The sequence below is a fragment of the Notamacropus eugenii genome, chromosome 1 (genome assembly GCF_028372415.1).
Source record: "Notamacropus eugenii isolate mMacEug1 chromosome 1, mMacEug1.pri_v2, whole genome shotgun sequence".
Taxonomy (NCBI): Eukaryota; Metazoa; Chordata; class Mammalia; order Diprotodontia; family Macropodidae; genus Notamacropus; species Notamacropus eugenii.
Window position 1 is genome coordinate 446,227,354 of NC_092872.1, and position 27,915 is coordinate 446,255,268.

The following is a 27,915-nucleotide window of genomic DNA, read 5'->3' on the forward strand; positions in this document are numbered from 1 at the left end:
TAAAGAGTACGAAGGGAGGCCAGAGGACTGGGAGGGATGTTAGCACGTGGAGGGCTGCAGCGGGAAGGGCCCTTCAGTACGGTCCAAATGGCTCCTCTTTACCCTGGACTTAAAACTTCACCTTCCTCACGATCACCCCTGAGCTCATTACCCCCCTTTTAGAGGTCGAGAAGGGGGCTCCACGGAGGCTGGGGGACCTGGGAGCCCAGCTATTCGCAGAGTCGCATTTCCACAGTTCCCAGATCAGGTCACCGGGGCCCCTCCGGGACAACGGAAGGGACCGGCTCAAGGTCGCTGACCTCCCCGGCCGGACAGGCGGACAGGCTCTCGGCCAGAAAAGGATGCAAGGTGGGGCCCCGCTGGAGGCGGAAGGCGGAGCGGAGGGGACAAAGGGCGGCCCGGGGGACCGCCCGGGGAGGGCGGGGCTCGCTTCCCGCCCCCTCGCAGTCCCCGTGGGCCCCGGGACCGCGCTCCCGGGAGGCCTGCGTGGCAGACAGCGCGCGGAGGGGCAGGCGCGGCCCCGGAGGGGAGGCGGGGGCGCGCGTGCGCGGCCCCGGCGGCGGCGGCGGAGTTGGTGGTGGCGGCCGCGCGGAGAAGTTGCGTCCGGGACTCGGGGGCTCCGGCTGCGCCGCGCTTCGCCCCGAGGAGCCGGTAAGGCCCCGGGGGGCTGGGGGAGACTGGCCGGGGCAGAGTGGGGAGGGGCGGTCCTTGGGGTCCTTGGGGGCCGGGCCGGGAGCTGGGGCGGAGGAGGGGAAGCCTCAGGCTTGGGGCAACCGGAGAGCCCCGCGCCCCCTCCCCCCCGGGCTCAGCGCCTGGGACCCCCTCCCCCAAGGGCCCCTCCTCTGAGCTCCCCCTTCCCCATAGCACCCCGAGCCTGGGCGGTCAGCGCCCCCGGGGGCAGAGGGGGGGCTGAACTTGAACTTGGCTGGAGCCTGGGTGTTGTGCGTGTCCGGGTCGGTTGGTGCACGGTCGTGGCGGTGCGTTGGTGGGTCTGTCTGTCTGTCAGTATGTGTCCGTCGGTTGGCGTGCCGTCCCTCTGGGTGTCCGTGTCTCAGTGTGCCTGTCCCTGTCCGGGTCTCCGCGTCCGTGTGTCGCCCCCTCCCTCCGTCCAGGCGGGAAGGGGCTTGGCCCGTGGCCAGCCTCCCTCGGTGCCTGCAGCTCCCAGCTGCTCCGGGCCGAGCAGAGTCCAAGATTCCTCTTCCTGTGCACAGCCCCATTGCTGCGTGCTGGATGGGGGGAGGCTCCCAGAAACAGAAGTCGGGGCTGGGCTTTTGTTTTCCTCCGCAAAGGAGAGGGTAACAGTGAAAAGTCAACTTTGGAGGGGACTGTGGGTCGTGGAGGGAGGGACACGCAGCCCAACGCTACTTACAGACCCATACTACGTTCGGATTCACGCAGGTAGATGTTTGTAATAGGTGGGTCTGTTTTCTCTGGGGCTTTAATGCAATGTGCCTTCCTCACCACAAGTCTGTGAGGTGGGTAGGGCCGGCGTTATTATTCCCATTTTACGGATGTGGAACATTTGATTCAGAGAATTGAAGTATTTTATTCGTTGTCACAACACATCTAGTAGGTGTCAGAGCTAGGATTTGAACCCATGGCTCTTGTCTCCAAGTATATGTCATGATGGTGAATGGGAAGAGACACATTGAGACAGACACAAATAAAGGCACTGGGACATAGAGACGTAGATCAGTTTATGTATGCTCGTGTACCTACCTGTTTCCCTCCCATCTCAATTGACAGTCATCACGTGGGGCCTAGTAGATCTCTTTTCCTTGCCCCTTTGTTGGACACCTCAGGTTCCGGGAAAGGAGACCGTCTCTCCCTGGGTCTTCTTTATTTGGATGGGACTTCAGTCTGACATGTACATAAGCTTCTCTGATCTGCATTTGTATGGTCTGTAAAATAGGTACACACTGCCTGCTAACAGAGCTGTTAGGAAAGTGATTTGTAAACTGCTTTGCTATAGAAATGTGAATTGCCTTAGAATATAGAATATCAGAATTGGAAGGAAATTCAGTAGTCATCTAGTCCAACCAGCTCCCTCTTTTAACAAGATCATACAGTTGGTAAGTGGCTGAGCCAGGACTTGAACCCAGATCTTCTGGCTCCAATCTAGGGCTCTTTTCATTACACAAGAATGCATTACTTGTAGATAGAGCCAGAAAAACTATAACACTTTTCTGTAAGTTAATTGTCCCAACTTTTGGGAAGCTGCACCCATAGTATTGCTTAGGGTTCAAGTCCTAACGCTGTCACTTAACTGACTTTGTTACCTTGGGCAAGTCACTTTGGACACCCGAGTCTTCATCTGTAAAATGGGGAATTAGAATCCTTCTACTAGGTCCCTCATAGCGATGTGAGGATCAAATGAGATAACAGATTAGAAACTCTTCAGAGTGCTGTAGAATTGTCCCCTTCGTTTGGTGGTGGAACCTCCAGAAGGTTGGCCAGCAGGTGATGATGTATTTTGATTCCAACAAGTTTTGAAGTCTATTTCTGAGGGGTAGAAATGTTGGAACTCTATTAGCTGAGGAAGTGCCCACACTGATGAAATCATGGGGCCTCAAATTGTTGAAGTTATATCGTTATTACTCACAGATCTCTTGGTGATTTTGAGATGACCTGTTGTCTGGTTTGCCTGTGTTTTTGTATAGTGGAATGTTTCAGCTTCCTTTAAAAATGAAAAACAACAAAATTGACCTCTTCCAGAATTGGGAATAGGGTCAGAAGGAATGAGAGGCAGAGGGCTTGGTGTGAGAGGGAGGAATGTTTTACGTATGCAAATGTGATACTTGAATTAAAAAACAAATGGGATTGTCTTATAGGGCCACAGTATGCTGAGATGGATGACTGTGGCTTCTTTAAAAAATATTTTCCCAAATGGAAGAATTGTTGTTATAGAGCAACTGTAGTTAGGAAAAGAGGATGAGTGAGGAGTTCTAACTCTGGCTTTGTAACTGTCTGTGTGACCTTGGGTGAGTCAATTCCCCTTTCCAAGGCCTGACTTATCTTTTCTGAAGAATGGGATAATAGGTAGCTTCTAAGGTACCAGCTCTCAGTTCTGGGATCCTCAGGTGGGGAAGAACACATGTGGTCCTGGCTAATTAAGGAAACTGAGGATATGCAGTTCATCCCCTGGTACAACTGGCTATAAGCATGGGGAGAAAGAGACTTGGATTTGTAGTCAGTGTGCTTGGGTTTGCTACTTAATACTGTTGTGACCTTGAACGCAATATAGTATTGTATACCACTTCTCAACCGTCTTGGTCTCAGGACCCCTTTGCACTCTTAAGAATTACTGATGACCACACCTACCTCCACAGAGCTTTTGTGTGGTTTATAGCTATAGATATTTACCATATTAGAAATTGAAACATTTTGGTATTATGAAAATAATTTTGATCTTGTGGACCCCCTGAAAGAGTCTCAGAGGCTCCCAGAGGACAAACCACTGGACTGTAGTAGATAGGGCACTGGAATGAGTCAGGATGAGTTGGATTCAATTGTTACCTCAGGTACTTACTAGCTGTGTGATTCTGGGCATATCACTTAACTTTTCTGTGACTTCGTTTCTTCATCTCTAAAACAAATGACCAGAAGTTTATGATCTCTGAGGTCCCTTCCTGACCTATATCTATGATCCTATGATCAAATTATTTCCCCTTTCTGGTCTTCAGTTGCCCCATGAATCATTTTGAACCAGATGAACCTTAAAGTTCTTCCATCTCTCATATACCATGATCATAGGTCCTGAAAAAGAAAAAAAACTAAACAAAAAGCTCTAACATTCTGTATTCTAAGGGCCCTTCTACTCTAACTTTCTTTGATTCTCTAAATCACAAATGATTGATTCTAAAGAATGTGAAGCAAGTGTTTCATGTCATCTTAAAAAAAAAAATAGCCCAATTCCCTTAAAAAAAAAAAACTACCCTCCACTGCCCTCCCACCCCTTACACACAGCACTTCTGTGTTTGTTGGAAACTCCACCTCCCCCATCATGGCACAGTCTGTCTTCATTCCCCCCAAATAAAATACAACTCTGGAGAGGGGTAGAATGAGTCACTCCCTGGCAAAGATCCTCACTGGCAAAGGTTTGGGAAGGTTCTTGCCCAACTTCCCAGAAGAAAAGGCACAGGAGGTTGGAATGCTCTCTGTGGTTTGTGAAGCTCTGTGGTCCCGTCAGCTTTGGAAATGACTGAAAATGAGAGTTTAAAAAAACAATCCCCAAGGAGCAACCAGGAACAAGGCTGCCCCAAGCCCTTCTCCTCTGCCCCACTCCATTTCTTTATATCTCTCTGAGCTGGGAAATGACTTGAGGATAATACAACAATGCCAGTTTTTAGACCTGGAGCTCTTAGAATTGCCGGCTGATTTGCTTACTAGTTTTGTGGGAGATATAAGATAGATTTCTGGAGAAAGTCTTAGCCAAGACCTGATTGGTAGAGCAGAACAATTAAAGTTTGATCAGGAATCATATTGAGTTAACTACATCTGCTTGGGAAAGTTTCAGATAGATATTTTGAAGATTAGACCAGTGAAGTTATTTGCCTGTAAGAAGACATGAAACATTCTATATTCTTTGCCACCAATCACTTATGATTTTTAGAGTCTAACAATATAGTGGAAGTAACCTTGGAATGCATTCAGTGTTAGAAAGGCACTTTAGAATGTAGGATAAATAAACAGTATACTAGCCATGTCACTCTTTACTCAGCTAACTCCAGTGTCTCCCTGTTACCTCCAGGATAAAATAGACTTTCTTCCATTGGATATTTAAGACTCATTACATCTCACATCTTGGTCTCACCCTACCTTTCCAGACTTCTTAAATATTATCCCCTACCCACCTCTCCACATTCCCCTGTACACTCTGCAATTCAGCCGTACTGGCCTCCTTGCTTATCCTCTCACATGACCCTGGATCTCCTGTTTCCGTTTCTTTGCACTGGCTGTCTTCCTGTAATACTTTCCCTTATTACCTCGGGCTCCTAGAATCCAATGTTGCCTTCAAGCCCCAGCTCTAAGTTCTGCAGGAGGTCTTTCTGTCCTGCCAGTGGCAGCTGCTTTTTCCCTCCGAGGTTATCTTGTATCTACTTTACATGTATTTTGTATGCATCTGTGTAGCAACATGTTGTTTTCCTATTTAAAATGTAAACTTCTTGAGAACAGGGTCCTTCACTTTTGTCTTTGTATCCTAGAAGTTAGAGAGATGCTTAACAAATACTTCGGGCAGCTAGGTGGCCCAGTGGATTGAGTGCTGGGCCTGTAGTCAGGAAGACTCATCTTCTTGAGTTTAAATCCAGCCTCAGACACATTAGCTGTTGTGTGACCCTGGGCAAGTCACGTAACCCTGTTTGCCGGAAATAGCAAGCCACTCCATTGTCTTTGCCAAGAAAATCTCAAATGGGATTACAAAGAGTCAGACACAACCGAACAATAAATTTATAGTTTCAAACTTGATTGATAATATAGTGGAAAGAGACTTGGACTGAGACTCAGAAGGACTAGGTTCAAATTTTCCTGTGCAAATTACTTTCTTCAGCTTCAGTTTGAATGTATGATGAAGCCAGACCAAATAATCTCTTAAGAGTCATTTTGTTCCTAACAGTCTATGTTCTAAGGTCCCTTTAAGTTCTAATATTCTGTATTTCAAAGTTCAAACATTTTGAGTTCTACGTTCATACTTTCAGTATTTTAAGACCTCTTCAAGCATTGACATCTCATATTCCACATCCCAACATTTTATATTTTAAAATTCCTTCTAGCTTAGAAATTGTCTGATTCTATAACATTGTCCCTATATATAAAACCTTTTAGAGGGGATGGAACTGTTAGGGTATCAGTATGTAGTGACAGTGTACTGCGTTTGGGGTCACTCCCTCAGATCAAAGACAACCTCTGCTACATAATACTTAGGTAACCTCAGGCAAGTCACAATCTCTCAGGGCCTCAGGACCCATTTCTCAGCTAAACTTTCTATCTTCTTTTTCTTACCAGAGAGAGAACACTTAAAAAATACTTGTGTCATATCTCTAAGATGAGGTGATTGGAAGAGATGATTTAAGCCCCTTTCCAGTACTAAATGTTATGATCCTATGAGCTAGTATCAGAGCTGGGTTGAGATTCTAGGTCTCTTGAGCACCAGTCCTGGGCTCTTTCCACTATCTCGATATATCTCCTTGTTTGTTCATATCTTAATTCATTACTCTTGTAAGAAGTATGTTTTGCAATTTGTTCTTGAGCCTCTCTTAAATTTTCTTTTGCTGTTAAGTGGAAAAGGTATTTGTCTCCCTCATAAGTATATTCTGCAAATTGACGAACATTTGCAAATTGCTTTGAGATACACTAATTTAAGGTGTGAAATAATAGATCTTGCAGGAAGGCACAGCCACATTTCTGGCATTGATTGATTCTTTCCCGTCTGGCCTGTGATTTGGGGAGGTAAAAATAGTCCTTATTTTCATCTTTTATCTTTTATCCTGATGCCATCCTTTAAAAAGATGCACACACATGCCACAGAACTCTCTTGGGCCATTATCACTGGTGATGTTAAAGGTTCCTTTCAAACCTGATCACATTCTGTGTTTTAAAGGTCCTTCTAACTTTGACATTCTGTGTCCTGAAGAAAACTAGAATGGAGTTGAGACCTGGGTTCTAGTCTGTCTCTGCTGTTCAAATGTCCTCTCTCTGTCACTTTGTTATTTCCCTTCTCTCTGGGCTTCAGTTTCCTTAGCTATAAGTTGAGGAGTTTGGACCATATTTTCTCTAAGACCCTTTTATGTGTGGCATGTTATATCCTCACATTCTGTATTCCAAGGTACCTTTCTGTGATATGTTCCATGTTTTCCGTTCCAGTGTTCTATGTTGTCAGGACCCTTGTGACTTTGAGATTCTGTGACTTCGTGGACTGAAAGCATTTCTGGAATGACTACTGGCCTGCCAGGAGTCATCTGGGCACCGTGTATGCATCTGTGAGTGTCTTAACTGATGAGAAAACTAAACTAGAGGAAACTCACCTATACTGTTAGCATCTGGCTGCCTCCCTTCACTCTGTCATCTTAGAGAACAGTGAGATTTGTACATGGGAAAAAATGTTAGTTTAGAGAAAAGAAAAGAAAACTAAAGGTAGATGACTTCAGCCTTTCCTGGCTGAATTTAGTGACGTAAACACAATCCTATGATTTGGCTGGGTCTGAATTAAGCAGCATTCTTGTGCCTGGCTGCCAGACACAGATTAGCAGGATTTACATGCTACAGTCAGTCATTAGGGTAATTTCCTGTGACATTAAATTTGGAAAAATGAACTTGGGGCATGATCTAGCAATTCGACATCTGTCTCTCTAATGGGGATTCTGGTGTGAAAACAAACACACACACCCACCTCATTCCAGGCTCTGCAGAAGTTGTCATGAGCTTTGCCTTCTTTTTCCACAGATTCTGAGGTATAGCAGAAAACCCTGGACTAGGTCAAGAGATTTGGTTTTTAAGTCTAGCTCTACCAGTTGTGAACTGTGAAGCCTTTTGCACGTTTTTAAACTATCTTCATCATAGTAATAGTAAAATAGGGATAATCAGCAAATGCTTATTAAGCACCTGCCAGACATTATTCTAGGTGCAGGGGATAAAAGGACAAAAACGAAACCAACTCTGCTCTCAAAGAACTCACATTCTGTTGAATTGCCATATTGTCCTACAGGATTGCTATAATAATAATAATTCATGTTACATTTATGTTGTGTTTTACATATATCATCTCATTTAGTCTTTACAGCAACCTTATGAGGATGAAATGAGACAGTAGAATGTAAATTTCTTGAAGGCAGAGGGACTGTTTAGTTTTAGCAGTGCCTGGCACATGATAGAGCATCATTAAATGCCTCTTGTGGCTTTCAGCTTTGAGAGGTTAGGCTAGAAGAAGGGTTTTTAACCTAGGGTCTGTGAATTTGTTTTTGAAATGTTTTGATAACCACATTTCAGCATTACTTTCCTTGGTAATCCTTTGTGCTTTATTGTATGCTTTTAAAGGCATTATTCCCAGAAGTCTTCACCATAGGCTTCATCATACTGCCAGAGGGGTCCATGACACAACAGAAGGTGAAGACTTCTTGGAATAAAGGATGTGTGTTGTCCGGGAGGTCCAGCAAGGAAGGTGTAATACCTAAAGGCAGTTCAAAATAAAAAGGAAAGAGAGATCTGACTTTAGAACCAAAATGCTTGGCTTTGACTTTGAATCTCTTCTCTGCTTTATACTACTTGGGTGACTCTGGAAATGTGACAGAACCTCTATGGGTCTCAGATTCCTTATTATTGAGCCAGGGCCCAGACTGTGTTTGGAAATGAGATGGGTTTCTGAATCCATTGAGTGCTCGATTCCCTGTAACAGCAGAGGTGATGCGCAGCTCCCTGTGGTGTTCCTAAGAGAAGAGCCGGAGGGCCTCTGAGTTGTCCCCTATCATCACTGCCTACAGCCGGCTTATCAGAAATGAATCGTGGGACACTGGGGAGTAGCCTCGTCTGTTCACATCACACCAACGTGGAAATTGGCAGACGTGGCAGACTTCAGTTTGTGTATTTCCAATGCTGAGCCCACATCTAGTCATTCCCTGTACGTCTCTGCAGGGCTTCTTGTGGTTGTTTTCTTCCCAGTGAATCATAATATAGTAAATAACCCTGTCCAGCTCTAAAATTTTTTGGCTAACATTTCATGGTCTAAGGTCCTTTCCAGATAACATTTTGTTAAAATTTTTGGATATTCTATGTTGTAAGGTTCTTTCCAGGTCTGACATTCTATTTTCTAAATTCTTTTGAGCTCTTAACATTCTATGCATTTATTAGAGCTGTAGAGGAACATTAGTTTTGTGCCCTAATATTGTTATGTTCCTTCCATCCTTAACATTCTCCATCCTAAATTCCTTTAAATTCAGTGTATGAATATATTGGGATTATGATGTCAAACCCAAATGGAAATGAGGGCCACTGAGCTGTACAGACTCAGTTTTAAAATGTAATGCTAACTATGTTTTATTGATTTTTGTTTGTTCTGTTAAATATTTCCCAATTACATTTTAATCTGTTTGAGTCTGTACTCAGGAGGCCTTGTATTTGACACATCAGGTATAAGGGGCTTTAGAGCTTATTTTGTACAATCCCTTAGTTTTACAGATTAGGAAATTGAGGCTTAGGGACTTAATTGACTTTCCTAAGGTCACAAAACTAGAGAAGGGCAGAGTCTGAACTTAAATCAAGATCTCCTGATTCCCAGTCCTGTAGACTTTCTGAGCATGGGCTTCATCTTTAAAACTTAAACGAGGCTCTGTCTTACTTGAGGTGTGTGACGGGTGACCAAGGGCATCTGCGCTGAGGCCCCAAACTGGATCCAGATGCCACTAATTCTTCCTAAATTGCCTTCCCCAAAATAGAGAGGAGCAAGACAGCAGCTGCTCAGTAAGAAGCCGAATGTAAATGTCTAGACACTCTCAAAGTCCCCACAGTGTCCTGGGTGGGGGAAAGTATAGAAAAGAACTACTTTGTCTTTGTCCCCTTCACTTCCTTTAAAAAAAAAAGCGGGACTTTAAAATTTGAAGATGAGTGTTCTCAGAGAGAGTGGAGTCCCTGGGTAAACAACTAACCTTAGTAACAGTACTTAATTCAGGAGGCAGATGTTTTGTTAATTATTTACACAGTGTTTGCTGTAGTTCACTGCTCCTTGAAGAGTCTGGCATAATCAGAGGTTGGGACCTGTGAGCAGCTGTCTGTCACAGATGGGGGGGTGTAGGGGAAGTAGGGGGAGCACAACTAGGTGAGAAGTCCTCTCGTCTCCTTTCCAAAGCTTCCTCTGGCTCAGAACTGGCAGAAATAATCTCAAAGACTTTCTCTCACAGAAATACTATATTCACAATGGGCATGAAGAGTGCAGCTGGAATAATTCATTTCTGTTCAGTCATTTAGGAAGTATCTATTATGTGTAGACCTCTCTGCTAGATGATGAATCCCTGGTCCCTGTCCTCATGGAGTTTACAAGTAGGGGGATGTTGACACAAACTCAGATTATGGAAATGCGTGCTCTCTGCATTAGAGAGAGCTACAGAAAAGGAGTGCTCTTTGAGATCTGAGGGAGAATGTTCTTTTTGACTGGGGGATGGGAAATCAGGGAAGACTTCATGGTGACACTTGAGAGTTAATGGGGACACACAAATATCAGAGGTGAAGAGGAGAAAAGTTGTCAGAGCAGGAAGCTACTTTAGAACATGGAATATTAGAACACAGGACATCCTTAAGTACCCAGGAACAACCATACATCCATGTACAAATATTCATATAAAGGACATTCACTTATTCATAGAATTTTAGTTTCTTAAGGGCACATGCTGTTTTGTTTTTATATTACCAATGCCTAGCACATCACTGGCACTTAATAAATTTCATTGATTCATACTATATATACACACAAGACTTTCAATTTTATCATTGTAGGGAATTCTACTTGTGTATTTGGTCAGCTTTGTAATCTATGGATACACCAAGGGAAACACAGAATGTATCAGAAACCTAAATTTGAATTTAGGTTTTCCTGAATCAAGGCTAGCCCTCTATCCACTAAGTCACGTCATCCCATCTGAGTGTGTATGTTTGTATGTACATAGTTACAGTGTATATCTATTTATGTGTATAATTGCAGTTTGTGTGTGTGTACTTCTTTATCTGTAAGCTCATGCTCAGAGGAAACAAATCTTGGGTGAGGGAAGGGGAAACAGAGAGAGCTCAGCAGCTCTTATTGAGTAAATTCTCTTTACCAGTGGTGTAAAAATGAAAAAGAAATGGGAGCAACTAATCAGTATATACGGATCCCTGTGGACTGCATATTGACTTAATTTTAAGAAGTTATCCTATCTCTGTTTCATTGTATTTTTTGCATTGTGTTTCCCCAGTTACATTTTAATCTGGTTCAGAGGCTAGGGGAGTGTGGGGGGCCCCATAAGGCTGTGTGTTTGATACCTTGGCATTTCACCATTCCACTAGATTCTTTGATTTAGAAATGTCCTGCTTCAGGCTGTCACAAAAGATTACAGTTTGTTTGAAGTTTCTGTGAAATATATCCTGGTCTTAGGCCCATGAAGAGTCATTGCCAATCACTGTGTCATGTTGTTTTTAAGCTTGGTGGGACATTGACTTTATCAGATGGAATAGAAGCCACATGGGAGAGTAGAAAGTTCACTACTAGATTTTGGGGATCCAGATCCTAATTCTGGCTCTGCTTCTTAACTTACTTTGTGCTGTTGGCAAGTCACTTAACCTTTCCTTCTCCATCTATAAAATGAGACTGTTGAACTAGATAGTCTCTAGGGTCCCTTAAGAACTAATATTGTATGTTCTCATATTAGCACCTATTTAGCAAGAAGTTGGGTAGCTACATGGCTCAGTGGATAGAGTACTGGGCCTGGAGTAAGGAAGACTTATCTTCCTAAGTTAAAATCTGGCCTCAGACACTTAATAGCTGTGAGACCCTGGGCAAGTCACTTAATCCTGCTTGCCTCTGTTTCCTCATCTGCGAAATGAGCTGGAGAAGGAAATGGCAAACCAGGATAACCCCGACAGAGAGTAGGACACAAAACCGACTAACCAACAACAAAAGCACGAATAGGAGACAATAGAGATCAGACTTGTGATTTCTTTGATACAGGGTACTTGCAGATAAGGAAATTCCGGGTACCAATGCTGGTTGGATAGTCTGACAATGAGAAGTTAAATGACTTGTTCAGCTTCACCTAGGCAGTATATGTTAGAGGTGAAACTTGAACCCAGGTCCTCTTGGCTCCAAGGCTAGTTCTCTATCCATTTTACTATGATGCCTCTTAGCATGAGTAACGTTCTTAGCAAGAGTGATGAACCAGAATGCTTCTTAGCAAGAGGAGTCAGTGAAAATAGAAAGCTACCAGATAGTAATTGATTTTCCAGTACCTCAATCCCCTCGCCTTAAGCTCCAAGAAAGAAAATTTCTTTCTGTTCTTTCCCTACAGTGACAGCCTCCCCAGAGATGATTTCCATAAGGTTGATTGGAGGACGCCTTTGGTACCCCTTGCTTCTACCCTACATTGCTAGATACAGGTCTGCTTATAGTCTGTATTCTGAGGTTCTGTTCTTCTCTCATCTTCTATGATCAGAGATACCTTTCCTTTAATGTCCTGTATTCTAAGGTCCCTCCCAGTTCTAACATGCTGTTTTCCCTTTAGAATCTTCTAGTTCCTTTCCTACTATCACATAAAAGAAAGTTGACTAGAACAGGGAACTGAATCTGGGAATCTGTACAAGGAAAGCTTCACTTTCATGCTTTGGGGGAGATCAGACCAGCCCTTTGCCCTACAGCGGGTCAGCATTTTGCAACAGAATGTGAGACCATTAAACGAAAAAGAAGCTGATGTGTAGAAGCGCTATAATGATATGTTCTAACATCAGATGACATCTGGCTGAAATATTTATGAACTAATGTTACGTGACAATGGGGGAAGAGAAATCTATGAAAGTCATTATGAAAGGTGCTCAGAAGTGAATGAATATGTCAGATTCTGTCTGATAACAGGATTCCTAATCTAAGATTAAAATCAGTAATCACCCTCACACAACCATCTTCTCCACAGCAACATAGTTGTGTGTGAAGACATTGTCCAGAGCAGTTGGGTCAAACTCAGCTGGAAAGATATTTCTTCCTACAGGCTGCAGAAAAAATACAAGTTAATGTTATCTATGTTTTACTGTGTTTTTCTTTATTTTGCTCAATATTTCCCAGTTACTTTTTAATCTGGCCCTGCCGTTTGACCCTCTAGTCTAGAGGATCTCAGAATGATAACCTGCGCCATGAATTAGGAAACCATATCAAATCTCTCCTTCCTCCTCATTTCCCCTTCCTCTTTTTCTTTCTAATAAATGAGTTCTCCCCTGAGTGGTGTCTTGAGAATGTAATATAAGGAGAGCCTCAGTTTCTTCATCTTTAGAATAGAAATAGTAATGCTTATATTTTTCACACTTTACTCACTCTCCTTCACACACACTCACACACACACACATGCTCTCTCTCTCTGTCTCTCTCTCTCTGTCTCTGTCTCTCTTTCTTTCTCTCTCTGTCTCTCTCTCCCTCCCCCCTCTCCCTCCATCCTCTCCCTCCCTCGCTTCCCTTCCTCTTCTCTCCCTCCCCCCTCACATCCTCTCCCTCCCCCCTTCTCTCCCTCTCTTTCCCTCTCTCTCTCTCTCTGTCTTTCTCCCTCCCCGCTCTGTCTCTCTCTCTCTGTCTCTGCCTCTCTCTGTCTCTCTCTCCCTCCCCCCCTCTCTCTCCCTCTCTCTCTGTCTCTTTCTTTCTCTCTCTCTGTCTCTGTCTCTGTGTCTCTCTCTGTCTCTCTGTCTCTGTCTGTCTGTCTCTCTCTCATTTAGCCTCATTGACTTATCCACTGTTCCTGAGCCTTTGTACTGGCCTGTCCCCTAGGCCTGGAAGACTGAGCTTCCTTACCTCTGCCTCTTAGTTTCCCTACTATGAAATCATTGAGGGTAGGAACCCTGTTTTTATTTTTTTAATTAATTAATTTGCTTTCAATCACTTCCATAAGTCTTAAATTTTCCCCCCTTCCCCCTCCCTTCCTGAGATAGCATGCAATCTTACATAGGTTCTACACATAAATTCTTATTAAACACATTTTCAAATTAGTCATGTTGCATGGAAGAATTACAATGAATGGGAGAAACCATGAGAAAAAGTAAACCAAAACAAAACATAACACAAGCAAAAATAGTCTGCTTCATTCTGTGTTCTGATTCCACAGTTTTTTCTCTGGATATGTAAGGCATTTTGCCTTAAGGGTCCTTTGGGAATGTTTTAGGTCCTTACATTGCTGTGAAGGGCTAAGTCTACCAGAAACAGTCCTCACGCACTGTGGTTGTTGTTGTGTACAAAGTTCTCCTGGTTCTGCCCCTTTCACTCAGCATCGGTTCATATAAATCCTTCCAGGCCTCTCTGGAGTCTTCCTGTTCATCGTTTCTTATAGCATAATAGTATTCCATTACATTATATACCACAACTTGTTCAGCCATTCCCCAACTGATGGGCATTCCCTCAATTTCCAGTTCTTGGCCACCACAAAGAGAGCTACTGTAAATATTTGTATACATGTGGGACCCTTTCTCATTTTTGTGAACTCTTTGGGATACAGTCCTAGAAGCAATATCGTTGGATCAAAGGGTATGCACATTTTTGTAGCCCTTTGGGCATAGTTCCAATTGCTCTCCACAATGATTGGATCAGCTCACAGCTCCACCAGCAATGAATTAGTGTTCCAACTCTCCCACATCTTCTCCAGCATTTATCATCTTCCTGTTCTGTCATGTTACCAATCTGATAGGTGTGATGTGGTATCTCAGAGTTGTTTTGATTTGCATTTCTCTAATCAATAGTGATTTAGAGCCTTTTTCCATATGACTACAGATAGTTTTAATTTCTTCCTCTGAAAACTGCCTGCTCATTTCCTTTGACCATTTATCAATTGGGGAATGACTTGTATTCTTGTACATTTGACTCAGTTCTCTATATATTTTAGAAATGAAGCCTTTATCACAGATACTGGTTGCAAAAATTCTTTCCCAGTTTTCTGCTTCCCTCCTAATCTTGGTTGCATTGGATTTATTTGTGCAAAAACTTATCAATTTAATGTAATCAAAATTATCTGTTTTGTGCTTCATAATGTTCTCTATCTCTTGTTTCATCATAAATTTCTCCATTCTCCGTAGATCTTATAGGCACCCTATTTTTAACTTTCTCTGCATTCCCATCAGGGCAGCATACTGGATACAGTGCTGGGCCCAAAGTCAGGAAGACTTAAATTCAAATCCAGCCTTAGATTCTTTCTAGTTTTGTGACCCTGAGCAAGTCACTTAACCCTGCTTGCCTCAGTTTTCTCACATGCAAAATGAGCTATAGAAGAAAATTGCAAACCACTTCAGTATCTTTGCCAAGAAAACCCCAAATGGGGTCGTGGAGAGTTGGACACAACCGAAACATCTCAGTAAGAAGCCTTCCCATTACTGTGTCTAGTAAACACTTAATAGATGTTTGTTAACTGACTGCTTACTTCCCAAAGGTATTGTGAAGAAAGTGCTTTGTAAACTATAAACCTCTGTTGCTATTATAGCATTGTTATCATTATTATTCCAAGTTTCAGAAGCATTTTGTTCTTCTTGATCTCCTTTTGAGAAAATACAGATTATCTTCCATCTATTTAGTATATATCTTGCAGGTAGCTTCTTATTTATATGATATCTCCCACACTCACTGACAGCAGGGACTGGGTTTTTTTGTGTGTGTGTATGTGTATCTTCATACCCCAGTGCTTAGCACCAGCAAATAGTGAGCACTTAATAAATGCTTGTTAACCAATATGCAGAGCAAAGGTTCATGATAACTGGCTAGGAAATGAATGAAAAATTGTCTATAATTGTCCATTTGCGGGTGCCCAGTTGGCTATTGATGTAGGTCTCGGGGTAGCTGTGATGAGGAGAGAAAAGTCTGGGACATGGTGGGCAGGTGAGTGATGCCAGACAACTGGCTTCTCACTCTCTTGCCAGTCAGCAGTAGGAGTTCCTGACTCTGGGCAGATTATGGACGTGTGGTAGTAGTTTTCTTTTCTCTTCCCAATTCTCACAGTCCTGGCCTCAAAGAATGCTGTCCTCGATTTGATTCCCTTAACTCTTTAGCAAAAAGAGACTGCATTGGAAATCATATCTGTTTGGCTCCATACTTTCATAAATTATAAGGGTCAAAGACCAAATAATCAGGTCAGTGACCCTCTCAGGATGAGTGCTGAACAGGTGGCAGGGGAACTTTGGACTTCACCAGCATATTGATACTTTCTGACTCCTCAAGCCTGAAACTTGGAGAGATCATGGAGAATCACCAGAGAACAGGAGTTTGGTGGTCTGGGAAAGCCTCAGAATAATGTTGAAGGAAATGCTAAATTTCAGCTAAAGGTTAGTGAAAATAATGATAAATTTTTTTCCCATCCAGTTGCATATATATTCTAAAATCTATCCACAGACCACTTGGGGTTCTACAGATTAAGAACCCCTACCATAGAATATTAAAGCTGGGAGGGGCCTTAGGATAGAGAATGTCAAAACACGCAGTATTAGAACTGGAAGGGATGTCAGAAATCATCTAGTTAAATCCCCTCATTTATAAGCAGAGAAAATGAGGCCCAAAGAGGAGAAATGATTTGCCCAAGATTACTCAGGGGGCCAGTGGCTAGAACATGGGGTCTCCTCATTCTTAGGCAAGCCTTGCTTCAACTATATGCATCTCTAGGGGACAACTTGCACTGTTACAGGGTCTAGGACGTCTGTCACACATGTCTCATTTGTGAAATGGAGCCTTTCAATCGATGACAAGAAAAACGGATGTAGGATAGTTGGGATAATTCTGTCTGGCTGCCTGACCCGTCTGCTTGCTCATCTCTGCTGGGAGGGGACACGTCAGGGACGGGAACAGAAGCTGCCTTGTTCCTGGCAAAGGCTCCAGTGTTTTCCCCTCTCCAGCTACTGAGCTCAGCCAAGTGTCTTCTTAGGTCTGAGAGAGAGAGACTGAGAAAAGACGAGTAAGAGAAAAATTGAATGAAAGAGACAAGAGACAGCAAAATGGAGATGGAGAGAGAGAGATAGAGACAGAGAGAGAAAGAGTGGGAGAAAGAAGAGAAGAGAAAGGCACTTCCTTAGTCACTTGGAACTTAGATAAAAGTCTATGTTCTGGAGGACTTGGAGCCTGCTGCATATGTGCAGGATCCCAGCTGCACCTATCAGTTGTGCTGCTTGCTCGTCAAATAAAAGTGAACCCCAGGCTAGAGACCAGCTATTGACATAAGGATAGCAAAATAAAAATGACTCACATTTTTGTAATTCATCAATGTTGACACAGTCCTTTAGGTAGAATATTTTGTGAGGTGGGTAGTTCCATTTTATATTTGATAGTAAAACTGAGACTCAGAGAGGTTAAGCTCAGAGAGTATGGCCCAGGGTTTGCATACAGGTCTTCTGATTTCATATTCTTTGGTAGATGATTCCAAGGACCTCTTAGCAGCATGAATCAATGGGGTCCAGAGTGCAGAACACAAGCTTATACACTTTGATGTTACAATTCAAGAGTACATATTAATTGAGCAAATATTTATTAAACTACTACTATGTAAAAAGTCCTGCAGAGATTTCTGGGCTAAGAATAAAAAGATCTGAGACCCAGCCCTGACATTTCTTCATTTTGTGATCTTGTACAAGTCACTTGACTTCTGAGCAATGCTTTCTTCCTCTGTAAAATGAGATGGTCATACTGGCTTGTACTGGGTGAGATCTCTTACAGCTCTTATGCATCATATTCTAATGTTTTAAAGAATAGGGTTTGAACTCTGGTTCTAATATTTAATAGCTGCATGACATCAAGCGAATCACCTCACTTTTCTCAGCCTCTGTTTCACAAAATCCTTCTAGTTGGTCTCCGTGCCTCAAATCTCACCCCACTCCAATCCATTCTCAGCTACCAAAGTAATTTTTCTAGAGCACAGGTCTGACCATGTGGCTTCCCCATTTAATAAATTCCAGTGGCTCCCTATTACCTCCAAAATCAAACATGAGATCCTCTGTTTGGTTCTTAAAACTTGTGATAACCTACTCTCTTCCTCCCGTTCAGTCTTTTTTATATTTTATTCCCCTCTATGCACTATACAGTCCAGATACGTTGGCTTACTTGCTCTTCCTGAAATGTGAAGAATGCCTTTGCCCTGGTTGTCTCCCGTGCCCAGAATGTTCTCCCTCCTTATCACTGCCTCCTGGCTTCCCTGGCTCCTTTCAGGATGGCTAGCTGATGCCTTCAGAGATCATCTTCTGTCTCTCCTGTTTATGTACTAATGTGTACCTAGTTTTTTACATGTTACCTTTCAGTAGACTAAGCTTCTCCAAGGCAGGACCTTTCTGTGTATCCTCAGTACTTAGTATAGTGCCTATAATATAGTAGGTGCTTAATAAATGTTTGTTGAGTCATTAAAATAAAGATATTAATATTTGTGCCACTTCTCTCACAGGTTTCTTGTGGAGTGGTATGTGAAAAATAAAGCGCTATAGAAATGTGAGTAGCTGCTATTATTAGACCCAGTTCTAGCCATTAGATGTATGTAATCCAATAGAGGAGGCAGAACACGTATAATACAAATTAGAATGTGATTAAGGTCACAAGAGAGAGAAATAGAACTCTTTGGATTGGTCAGAGTAGGAAAGAGAGAACTCCTTTAAGAGTAATATTTAGGGAAGGCTTCATGGTGGAGATTGGGTCTGAGCTGGGCCTTGAATGAAGGAAAGAATAAGATTGGGCAAGAGCGAATTTTGTGTGTTGGCGGCAGGGCACAGTACAAGCAAAGGCCAAGACTTGATGTTTCTGGATTCCCATTCCAACAATGTACTATTTGAGTACCTATCATGAGTCTCCTCATCTTTATGGTATTTAGAGGGTAATTTTTAACTTTGACTAAGCTCTTCTCTTCCTTCAAACATCAATCATTCAGTTTATAACATCCTGTTAGTTGTGTAAGGGCTTGGCTGCAGTGAAGGAGCATGGATTCTTAATGAAATCAAGAGAATTATTTCTAACCAAAACCACTGGGGAATTTCTCTTAGTATCTGTTTGAGATTTACTGAGGGACTTTTTGGTATTCCCTGTAATAAGAAAGTAAATTTTTAAAGTCATGTAGTTTATAGAATTCTTACCTCAGAAGCATCATTTCAAGCAAGAAATTAGGACTGCTGTTGGCTCTTGGATTCAGACCCAGGGATTTTGGCATCCAAGTACAGGGCCATCTAGCCTGTTCTAGGCACACATTGTTAGGGCATATAATACCATAGCTGGGAGGACCTCAGAACATAGAATGCTAGAATATAGGGCACACCCAGGGGGAGGGACCTTGGAGCATAGATTGTTAGGACTGGAAGGAATCTTAGAGCATTGGAACTGAATGTTGGTGTCTAGGCCAGTACTCCATATTTGATAGATGAAGAAACTAAGGCCCAGAGAAGATGAGTTAACTTGCTTTAGGCCACAATATAGTCCCAATTAGTGACTGACTTGAAGTCTAGTTCTCTTTTTACTACATCATGTTTGAGCTGTGCAGTGGATTTTCTGAGAAATGTTGTTAATATTTGGTACCTGAATTTTAGGGCAGAGAAAAAAGTAGTTTTCAGATGTCTTAGAGATACTTTTCCTTTTTAAATTAATGATCTGTATTTGGTGTTTGTCTTTGTGATTGAGGCAGGAGAAACTGAGTCAGAAAAGGTTATTTTTAAAAGTCCCCAAGAGGCCTCGTGGCCATCTGTGAGAACGATAATATTTTTTATCATGTCTGGAAAAGGCTTTTTTTTTTAAAGCACTCTCCTGTCCAGCAGCTGGCAAACAATACTTAAAAAAAAAATAAAGAAGGAAGGGTTCTGTATTCACAAATGGTTATAAAGTGCTTAAATACATCTATTAAAATCAGGAGTCATGAAGGCTAAATGCTGCAGCACAGAGCTGTGTTTCTGTCGCTCTTTGCAATGGGGAAACCTAATCTTTGGGGCTTTCTCACCCTTTTATGCTTTTCCTGTTGTATATTTGTAAAATGAAGCTTCTGCTGGCAAAAGCAGGTTTTAGCAACTGCGACGGCTCTTTGAGGATCTAATAAGGCCCCCAAGGAGCCTGTGTTCTAGTTATGCTTTTCTTCCCCCCCAGAGGGAAACTGTGATATTCCTTCTTCTGTAGAAAAGCCGCTTTCCTAACACTTTGGGCTGAGCGCACCATAGATCTTGCGTCCTATTAACGGAATTACAGCCATAACTTCTGGAAGACAAAATTAGCCCTTTGGAATTGGCGGTGGGAGGGGAGTAGAAGAAGCTGTCGTGCCATTTTGTCTCTGGAAGGGAAAACTTTTTTTTTTTTTAAATTGATTACTTAAACCTTAAGGAGTGCAGGCTCACAGATCAAAGAAGAAAAAAAGCAGAGTTGAAGGCTGAGCAGACAGCTTGGATTACCCTGCTCTGACCTCCAAGATATTGGCATCTGGACACCTTTTCAGCACATTGTAGGGCAAAGAGCATGGCGCTAGAGCTGAAGGGGACCTCAGAGGCCATTAGATCCAAACCTCTCATTATACAGCAAACGGACCTGAGGCCCAAGGAAATTAGGTGACTTGCCTAAAGCCATGCAGATGGTGTTGTTAAGAAATTGGGGTTGAAGTCCCATTTCTGATTCTTATTTGTTTGTGGCCTTGCACAAGTCCCATCACCTGCTAAATTCTTCATGTATAAAATGAGGGAAATAATATTTGCATTATTTATCTTACTGGGTCCTTATCATCTTTACCTGAAAAGGACTTTAGAGATCACCTGTTCCAGTGTACCCATTTTACAGAGAAGGAAACAGACTTGCACATGTGATAGATCCGGTATTCAAATTTGAGTCTTCTGACTTCTAATCCTATGTACTTTCCACCAGAGCACTCTGTTGTTAGTGAGAATAGTGTTTGTAAATTGTAAAGTTGTTCATTTTTGTTCAGTTGTTTCAGTTGTGTCCAACTCTTTGTGACTTGGTTCAGAATTTTCTTGGCAAAAAGAGTGAAATGGTTTGCCATTTCCTTCTTTAGCTTGTTCGACAGATGAGGAAACTGAGACAAACAGGTCACACAGCTAGTAAGTGTCTCAGGTCACAAACTCAGGTCTTCCTGACTCCAGATCTGGCACTCTATCCACTTCACCACCTAGCTGCACCATAAATGTGAGTTGCTTTTCCCTTCCTTCGATATTTAATGAGTACCAACTATTTTCAAGGCTCTATGCCAGGTGCCACTGGGTTCTCCCAAATGAGGTAGTAGTTGGAAGAAATCTCCATCTGGGAGTCAGAAGATCTGGATCTTCTGTGAAGAAAATAATGCAAATTTTCATTGTACTGGTGAGAAAACCAGAGCTGACACTGCTACCAACGTGGTGTAGATGCCTACCATCTCACATTTGGACAATTACTACAGTCTAATTGTTGGCCTCCCTTCCTCAGGGCTCTCCTGGCTTTAGTCCATCATTCATTCAACTATCACAGTGATCTTCTTAAAGCACAGTTCTGACCATATCACCTTCCTGTTGAGTAAATTTCAGGGGTTCCATCTTACATCCAGGCTCAGATATAAAATATATAAAAATATAAAGTCCTCTATACCTCGGCCCTTTCCTGCCTTTCCAGCACCCCTCTTGTTCTCTATGATCTGCTAGCTGTTCTTCCCACAAGACATTCCCAACTCTTTGCCGTTTCCGTGTCTGATTTCCAGGCCTGGAATTCCCATCCCCTGGCTTCCTGAGCTTTCTTCAGGTCTAAGAGCCTGCTAAGATCCTACCTTTCACAAGAAGCCTTTCCAGGTGCCCCTTAATGTTTGTGCCTTCCTTATGAAATTATCTCCATTTTATCCTGTTTATATCTTGTTTGTACATAGTTGTTTGCATGCGGTCTCCCCAGTTAGACTGTAAGCTCCTTAAAAGCAGGGATTGCTGTTTTTCTTTCATATCCCCTGTGGTTATTACGGGGCCCACGTACTCCCACCGAAGGTGCTTAATAAACACTTTTTCACTTCAGATCTCACAGCATCTTGGCAGAGCCAGAACTAAAATGACCCCAGCTGAGCGTTCTTTGTACTTGCTTTGTTTACGGTATTGTCATTTTTTCCCTGTAAAGGAATAGGAATAATAGCTCTCAATTCAGTAGCACTTTAAGGTTTGCAACAGTGTGGTGTTGTCAGAACAACCCTTTGAAGCAGATAGTGCAGAGTATTATTGTCCCTATTTTAATAATGAGGAAACTGAGGCACAGAAGAGTGAAATGAGTTTGCCCAAAGTCACTGGGCTAAGTGCCAGAGATGGGACTCAACCCTTAGATTTCCTGCCTCCAGTTTAAGGCTCTGCCTACTTTCCTGAAGGCAAATACTTTGCAATGTGTCTGGAGTGACGTAAGAATAAATTCAAAGATATGTAAAGCTCTTGAAGCTTTTCTTAGGGGTGAGAAGTACTCCCTGTGTTATTTTTCCTAATTCTGGATTTCTTAGTACATTTTTTTTTTTTAGTCAAAGAAACTGGTTTGAGTTCTGAGATGACAGGGTAAAGAAAATGGGGAAAAGTGAACAGAGGCCTTCCTGCCTCCCATTTAAGTTGTCTGCTGCAGAATGCATTTATTTTCAGAAGACTTAAAGGCTGTCTCATTAGTCTGCCAGAGCTTCTATTCCAACTTAATTTCACTTTGCTGATTTTTAGTTTTTAATTTTTGGTCTAAAGTTTGAAGAGTAACTAACAGAGTGACAGAGTTATGTATTTCATAGAATAGTAGATTCTCTGAGATTCAGAAGGAACCTTAGAACCTAGAACATAGGAAAGTTGGAAGAAGCCTGGAACATAGAATAGTAATAGAAAGGGACATTAGCATTTAGAATGTAGAATATTAGTTTCCTTTCTCCCTCCATATCAGTAACAGGCTTTTTCTTCTTATGTCCAGTATCATGTTGTATTCTATATTTTAGTTATCTGAGTTTGTGTCTTATCCTCACTACCCTGAGCTCCATGTGAGCAGGGCTTGCATCTGAACTTTGTCTCTCTCTAGTAGGTAGCATCTGATCTGGACACAGGTGCTTAGTACTATTTGAATGAACGGGTGATTTAGAAGGGTACCTAGAAGACATCTAGGTACCATTTTACAGAGGTGAAAACTGAGGCATAGAGAGGTGAAATTACTTGTCCAAGGTCGAGGTCAAACTCATACAAAGAGTTAGTGCCAGAGCTGCTACCAGAACTTGGGTCTTCTATCTCCATGTCTAGTTTTCTGTCTACTACAATATAGTAGAGCAAATATAAATGACTAAAGCTCATTCTTTGAACCATTACTTGCTCATCAGGGATCAGAAGGCATTCCAAGAATGGGAGTGTTAGCATACAATTGGCACTGTAGTTTATTTCTAAACTCCTAAGGCTGAAAATATGATAGCTCCTTTTCCAGTATATAGAGTGTCTTATGAAAAAGGATTAGTCATATTTGATTACATGAAAAGAATTTTTTTGTGCTCATCATAATATCAATTCTTATGCTGTGCTTGACTGGCCTCATGGTTTCCCTATGCTCCACTAGTTATCCTTAGGGCAAAAATTAAATGTTTTTACACCAGCGAAAAATATCTGCTTCCGTTTGGCTAAGAGGTGCAGGATCCAGATGTTCTCGAACATTCTTCTTGCAGCCCCAGCATCTGGCTGCTTTGCAAGTTTTGTAGGGAGGTTTTATGAGGCAGCTTTGAAGTAAGTTGTGGTCTCCAATCACATGATGGGCTAAAGTTGCATAATTTTGGAACTTGATTTTATTTTTTACAAGAAATATAAGTATAGCTTGAAGAGACAACCCAGTTCAGGGGAAAAAGCCATGGATTGGGAATTAGGAGGCCTAGATTCCAGGCCCATTTTTGCCACTAATTTACTATGGAACCTTTGGATGACTCACTTTCCTATTCTGGGCCTCAGTTTTGCCATCTGAAAAATGGAGATAATGCTACAAGTGCTATTTACCTTCTAGGAAGTGAAGATCAAATGAGATGATGTATAGAAGTGCTTTGTAATACCTTGTCTGATCCTCAGCCTCCCCATCTGCTAGAGGAAGCAGTGGAATGGGAGCTAATACTTTCCCACCAGACTTCTCTTTTAAAAAAATAATTGTTCTATTTATCTTGACCTTCATTTTTTGAAGTTTTGAGTTCTAAATTCTCTCCCTTCCTCCAAGCCCTCCCCTACCCATTGAGAAGGCAAGCAAGGGGAAAGCAGTTATGCATGTGATTTGTGCAAAACTTATTTCCATGTTAGCCATGTTGCTGGAAAAAAAAAAGAAACAAAACCCTCAAAAGCAGAAAACATGAAAGAAGTGAGAAAAGCCCACTGGCCTTTTCTGATACCTCCTCATGGTGTGGAGCTTTTTCCTGCCTTCCTAAATAGTCATGTATATACTCATGTTTATATCTTATATCTCCTCAGTAGAATGTAAGATTCTTGAAGGCAAGAGCTTTTTTTTTTTTGGCTTTTGTATCTCTGTGCTTATGTTAGGCAGCTAATAAATGCTTATTGGATTAGAGGTGATCCAGGTTCTCGAAGAGTATACAGATTAGTGATGCTCTGCTAAGTCAATGGATTGTGCTCATCATGTGAAGATTAGACTAGCCACATGGGGAAGTGCTCATCACCAAAAGGTTGTCCACGAGCTAATGTTGTTCCGATCATAGCAACTTATAGAGTTATCTGTTAAGGTGTGGAGAGGCTGAGATCTGCATCAACCTAGAAAGCACCCACAGTGATGAAATCAAGGATTATTATAAAACTGGAAGTATCAGAATTAGTGCCTGGGAGGCTTGGAAGGGGGTAAGGAGCATCATCAGGGAAGGAAAAGGAGAGTCTAGCTGTGTCCCCAGGAGGCAGAAAACCCCAACTTCTCACCATGGCTATGAAAGCCATCCCTAGTGCACCTGTGGACGCATTAGTCAACATGCCTCATGAGTCACCTCCTCCTGAACTACAGCTAATACCATTAGCTCTTCACAGAGAAAGGTGCTGAGAAGAACTGAGTGTTTGTAAAGCTGTTGAGGATGGAGAGGAACCACCTGTCCTGTCCACCTGTTACTCTTTTCATCATCTGGTTGTTGGTACAGTTCAATTCAAGAAGTGTTTGTTAATTTGGGAATGGCTTAAGTTAATGGATATATGTATATATTCACATATATGAATAAAAGCATGGTCCTTGGGGACAGTATAGTAGGAGACCGTGAGCCATATACCAGTGTTACATGGTAGAATGGAAAACCCACTGGTCTGGGAGCTGAAAAACTGGGCTTCTAATCTTAGTTTCCTTTCTGGGCTTAGCTTCCTTATCTCTTAAGTGAGGATGTTGCACTTCTGAGAGTTCCCTTCCTTCTTAAAGAGTCTGTGATTCTAGCATTCTAATGCTAACAGTCTATGAGTTAGAGTCCTTTCCAACTTTGACATTCCATGCCCCATGTTCAGTGTTCCAAGGACTCTTTCACCTCTAACATTCTTTCCTGTGTGAGAGGGATACAGTGTACTATAGAATAGAGGTCTATGAAGGGATCAGGAATGGCTTTGTGGAGGAAGTAGCTTCAAGGCTGAACTGCAAAGGATGACAGAAATTGGGACACCCTAACTACTCATATAGACCAGAGCCCACAATAGTATGGATACAAATCCTACTTTTGATGCCCAAACAATGATCTTCAGGGCTGGGAAATGCATCTTTGATTGAAGATGAGATAGATGCCCTTTAAACTGAAGTATAGAGATGGGGGAAAAGAATTCCAAGTAGAAAAGGAAATTCTTTATTGATATTATTCAAATATTGGCACATCCTGCTTGTCCAGTTGTCTCAGGGGAGCCTGGAACAACTTTCAGGGTATTGACTTACCCAGGTCTTTTTGCTCCCAGGTATAGAGCAGTGAATCTCACAGGGTCACTATTTGTTTAATGATTATGTAGTGTTGACATAACAATGTGAAAAGAAAACTCTGGGGAACTGGGCTCCTTTTAGTTCAACATTTGCAGTTAATGAATTTTGGTGTCTGGCAGAAGTGGGGCAAGGACTGGGCATCTTCCCAGATCTGTTTTAATTCCTGTTAAGGGTTTGACTTAACTCCATCCACATTTACTTCCTTTTTGTTTTCAGTGTTTCTTTTTCATAATAAATTTAGCAGTTATCACGAACACAAGCATTTCAATATCCAAAAAAGAGAATTGTATAAAAAAACTTATATTTTGTTTTAAAAATAAATTATACTTCTGCTGTAAGAAGGAGGGTGTGAGTGAGTTCAGGGCAGAGTTTTTGAGGGACCTTTATCTTCTGAGAGAAGCTGTTATCTTCTCCATTTGGGTCTTTGGCCTTTTTTCTCAGGAAGGGCATTAGAACTTTCTTGGCCATGTGTACTGAAAGTGGCAACCACCTACCCCACAACAAGGCTGGCAGCAGGTATTTGGGAATGTGTGATTTGCAAGACTTATGGGACTCAAAGGGAGAGCAGCCACAGAGATAGCTGAGAAGCAGAAAATGAGGCATTAGGGATATAGAGCAGAGAGAGGGAATAGAGAGAGGCAGAAAGGGGAGCAGAAAGCAGGGCAGAAATGGAGACCAAGAGAGAAATGGGCAGAGACAGCAGCAAAAATGAGGGATAAAGAAAAAGGCCAGAGAGATAAAGAGAAATAGAAATAAGAGAGAGAAGGGTTAGGGGAAGGGGAACTGAGGAGGAAGAAACAGGAATGGTGAGAGATTGAGAGAGGTAGGGTGTGGGGAACAAGGAGCAAGATAGGAGAGGGAAGGAGGGGATGATGCAGCTATCTGCCAGGATCTGGGGCAAAAAGAGAGCCCAGCACTAAATGTTGACATACTATAGTTCCAGTATGAATCTGACTTTGGACAAACATCCAAGAGGTGGGAGCAGGATCAGATTTCATAAGGAATTTGACTATTGAGAACCTGAAGTTTTTAAGAAACCCAGTGAGTACCCGAGACATTTTGGCCCATTGTGCTTGTCCTGGGAAAAGCTTCACCTGAGCAAATTGCATAAACTTTTGTGTGAAGAGACTTTTCTCTTGGGTTGGCAAGCCTGATGTAGTAGAAGAGACACTAGAGTTGGGAGTCAGGTAGACCTGGTTTGTCCTAACTACTGTACCTTCTACCTCTGTGACCCCAAGTGAGTTAGCTACCCTCTATGCCTTATCTGCAAAATGGAGTGGCAAGGCATGTTATAAAGTACTATAGAAACATAATTGGCTTTATTGTTACTATTAGTCTCTCTTTGATTCCAGAGGCCTCTGTGAAGCTCAAAAAAGTCTAAAAATGGAGCCTGAAATGTTTGGTCAGTGTCCTAATTGTCCGGTGATTCTCACAAGGGCTCCCAGGAATTGCAGACCGTAATCATGAGAATCATGAATGGTTATCACGCTTTCCTAGTGCCTAATTGTGGCATGGCACTGTTGAAGTTTCAACATGATCAGCAGAGGGGGCAGCAGAAGAGTCACTGAACTTGGAGTTTGGAGATCTACTTTTCAGTAGATCTCGGTGATAAATAGCCTCGTGACCCTGAATGAGTCATTTGATCTTGTCAAGTATTTGCTTCCCCGTTTGTCCAGTGGGGTATAACCATTCTTGTACTTCTTAGCACCAAGAAGACTTAGTAGACTTAAAGTATGTGGAAATGAGAATTTCGATAATGACAGTTACTACCAGACCAGACAGGATTTGATTGTGGTGTCCACCACCCAAGGACCCATTTCACTAATAGCAGAGATGCTTATCACTTGAAGGTTTATTACAAGGAGATGATTTTTTTTAGCCGTATAATTTTCTGAGGACCATGTTAGCATTCTGGGACTATTGCAAACTGCGTTGGTCAAGACAACAGTACCCTCATCAAGGGATCTTTTGAAGTGAAGTGAGCACTTCACAATTATAGAGAAGGTGATTTACACTCATTTTTAAAAATTTGAACTTTGCCCCAAACCTGTGAAATTGGAAAGGAAAAAAGTATTGTCCTGATTTTATAAATGATGAACCTGGGGCTCAGACTAATGGAATGACTTGCCCAAGGTCTTACAGAATATACGTGATTTGAAAGATGAGAGGGACTAAGGGGGAGAACAAGGTTATCAGGGCAAAGGTGGAGAGTGAACCATAGTCATCTTATTCTACTGAATAAGATTCTACTGAGTGTCAGTTTCCTTTTCTGTGAAATCAGAATTATGCTTTCTACAGCACTATGCCACCTCAAGGATTTGTCCAAGTGATCCAAGTATGTCCTTTGG

At 42.2% G+C, this 27,915-nt stretch overlaps 1 protein-coding gene across 2 annotated transcripts in view; it reads left to right on the plus strand.

Annotated features, from left to right (window-relative positions):
- Positions 1-524: 524 nt before the first annotated feature.
- The window catches only part of NEK6 (NIMA related kinase 6), a 129,962-nt gene continuing 102,571 nt past the window's right edge, over positions 525-27,915 (plus strand). Inside the window, exon 1 of one of the 2 annotated variants that reach the window (XM_072631882.1) lies at positions 525-651. Coding sequence is in view for 1 of the 2 variants with exons in the window: in XM_072631880.1 (XP_072487981.1) it covers positions 1,008-1,398 (391 nt within the window). In the remaining variant the exon portion in view is untranslated. Of the gene's footprint in view, positions 652-992; positions 1,399-27,915 lie in introns of those variants that run through there. The other variant, XM_072631880.1, reaches the window with a different exon arrangement.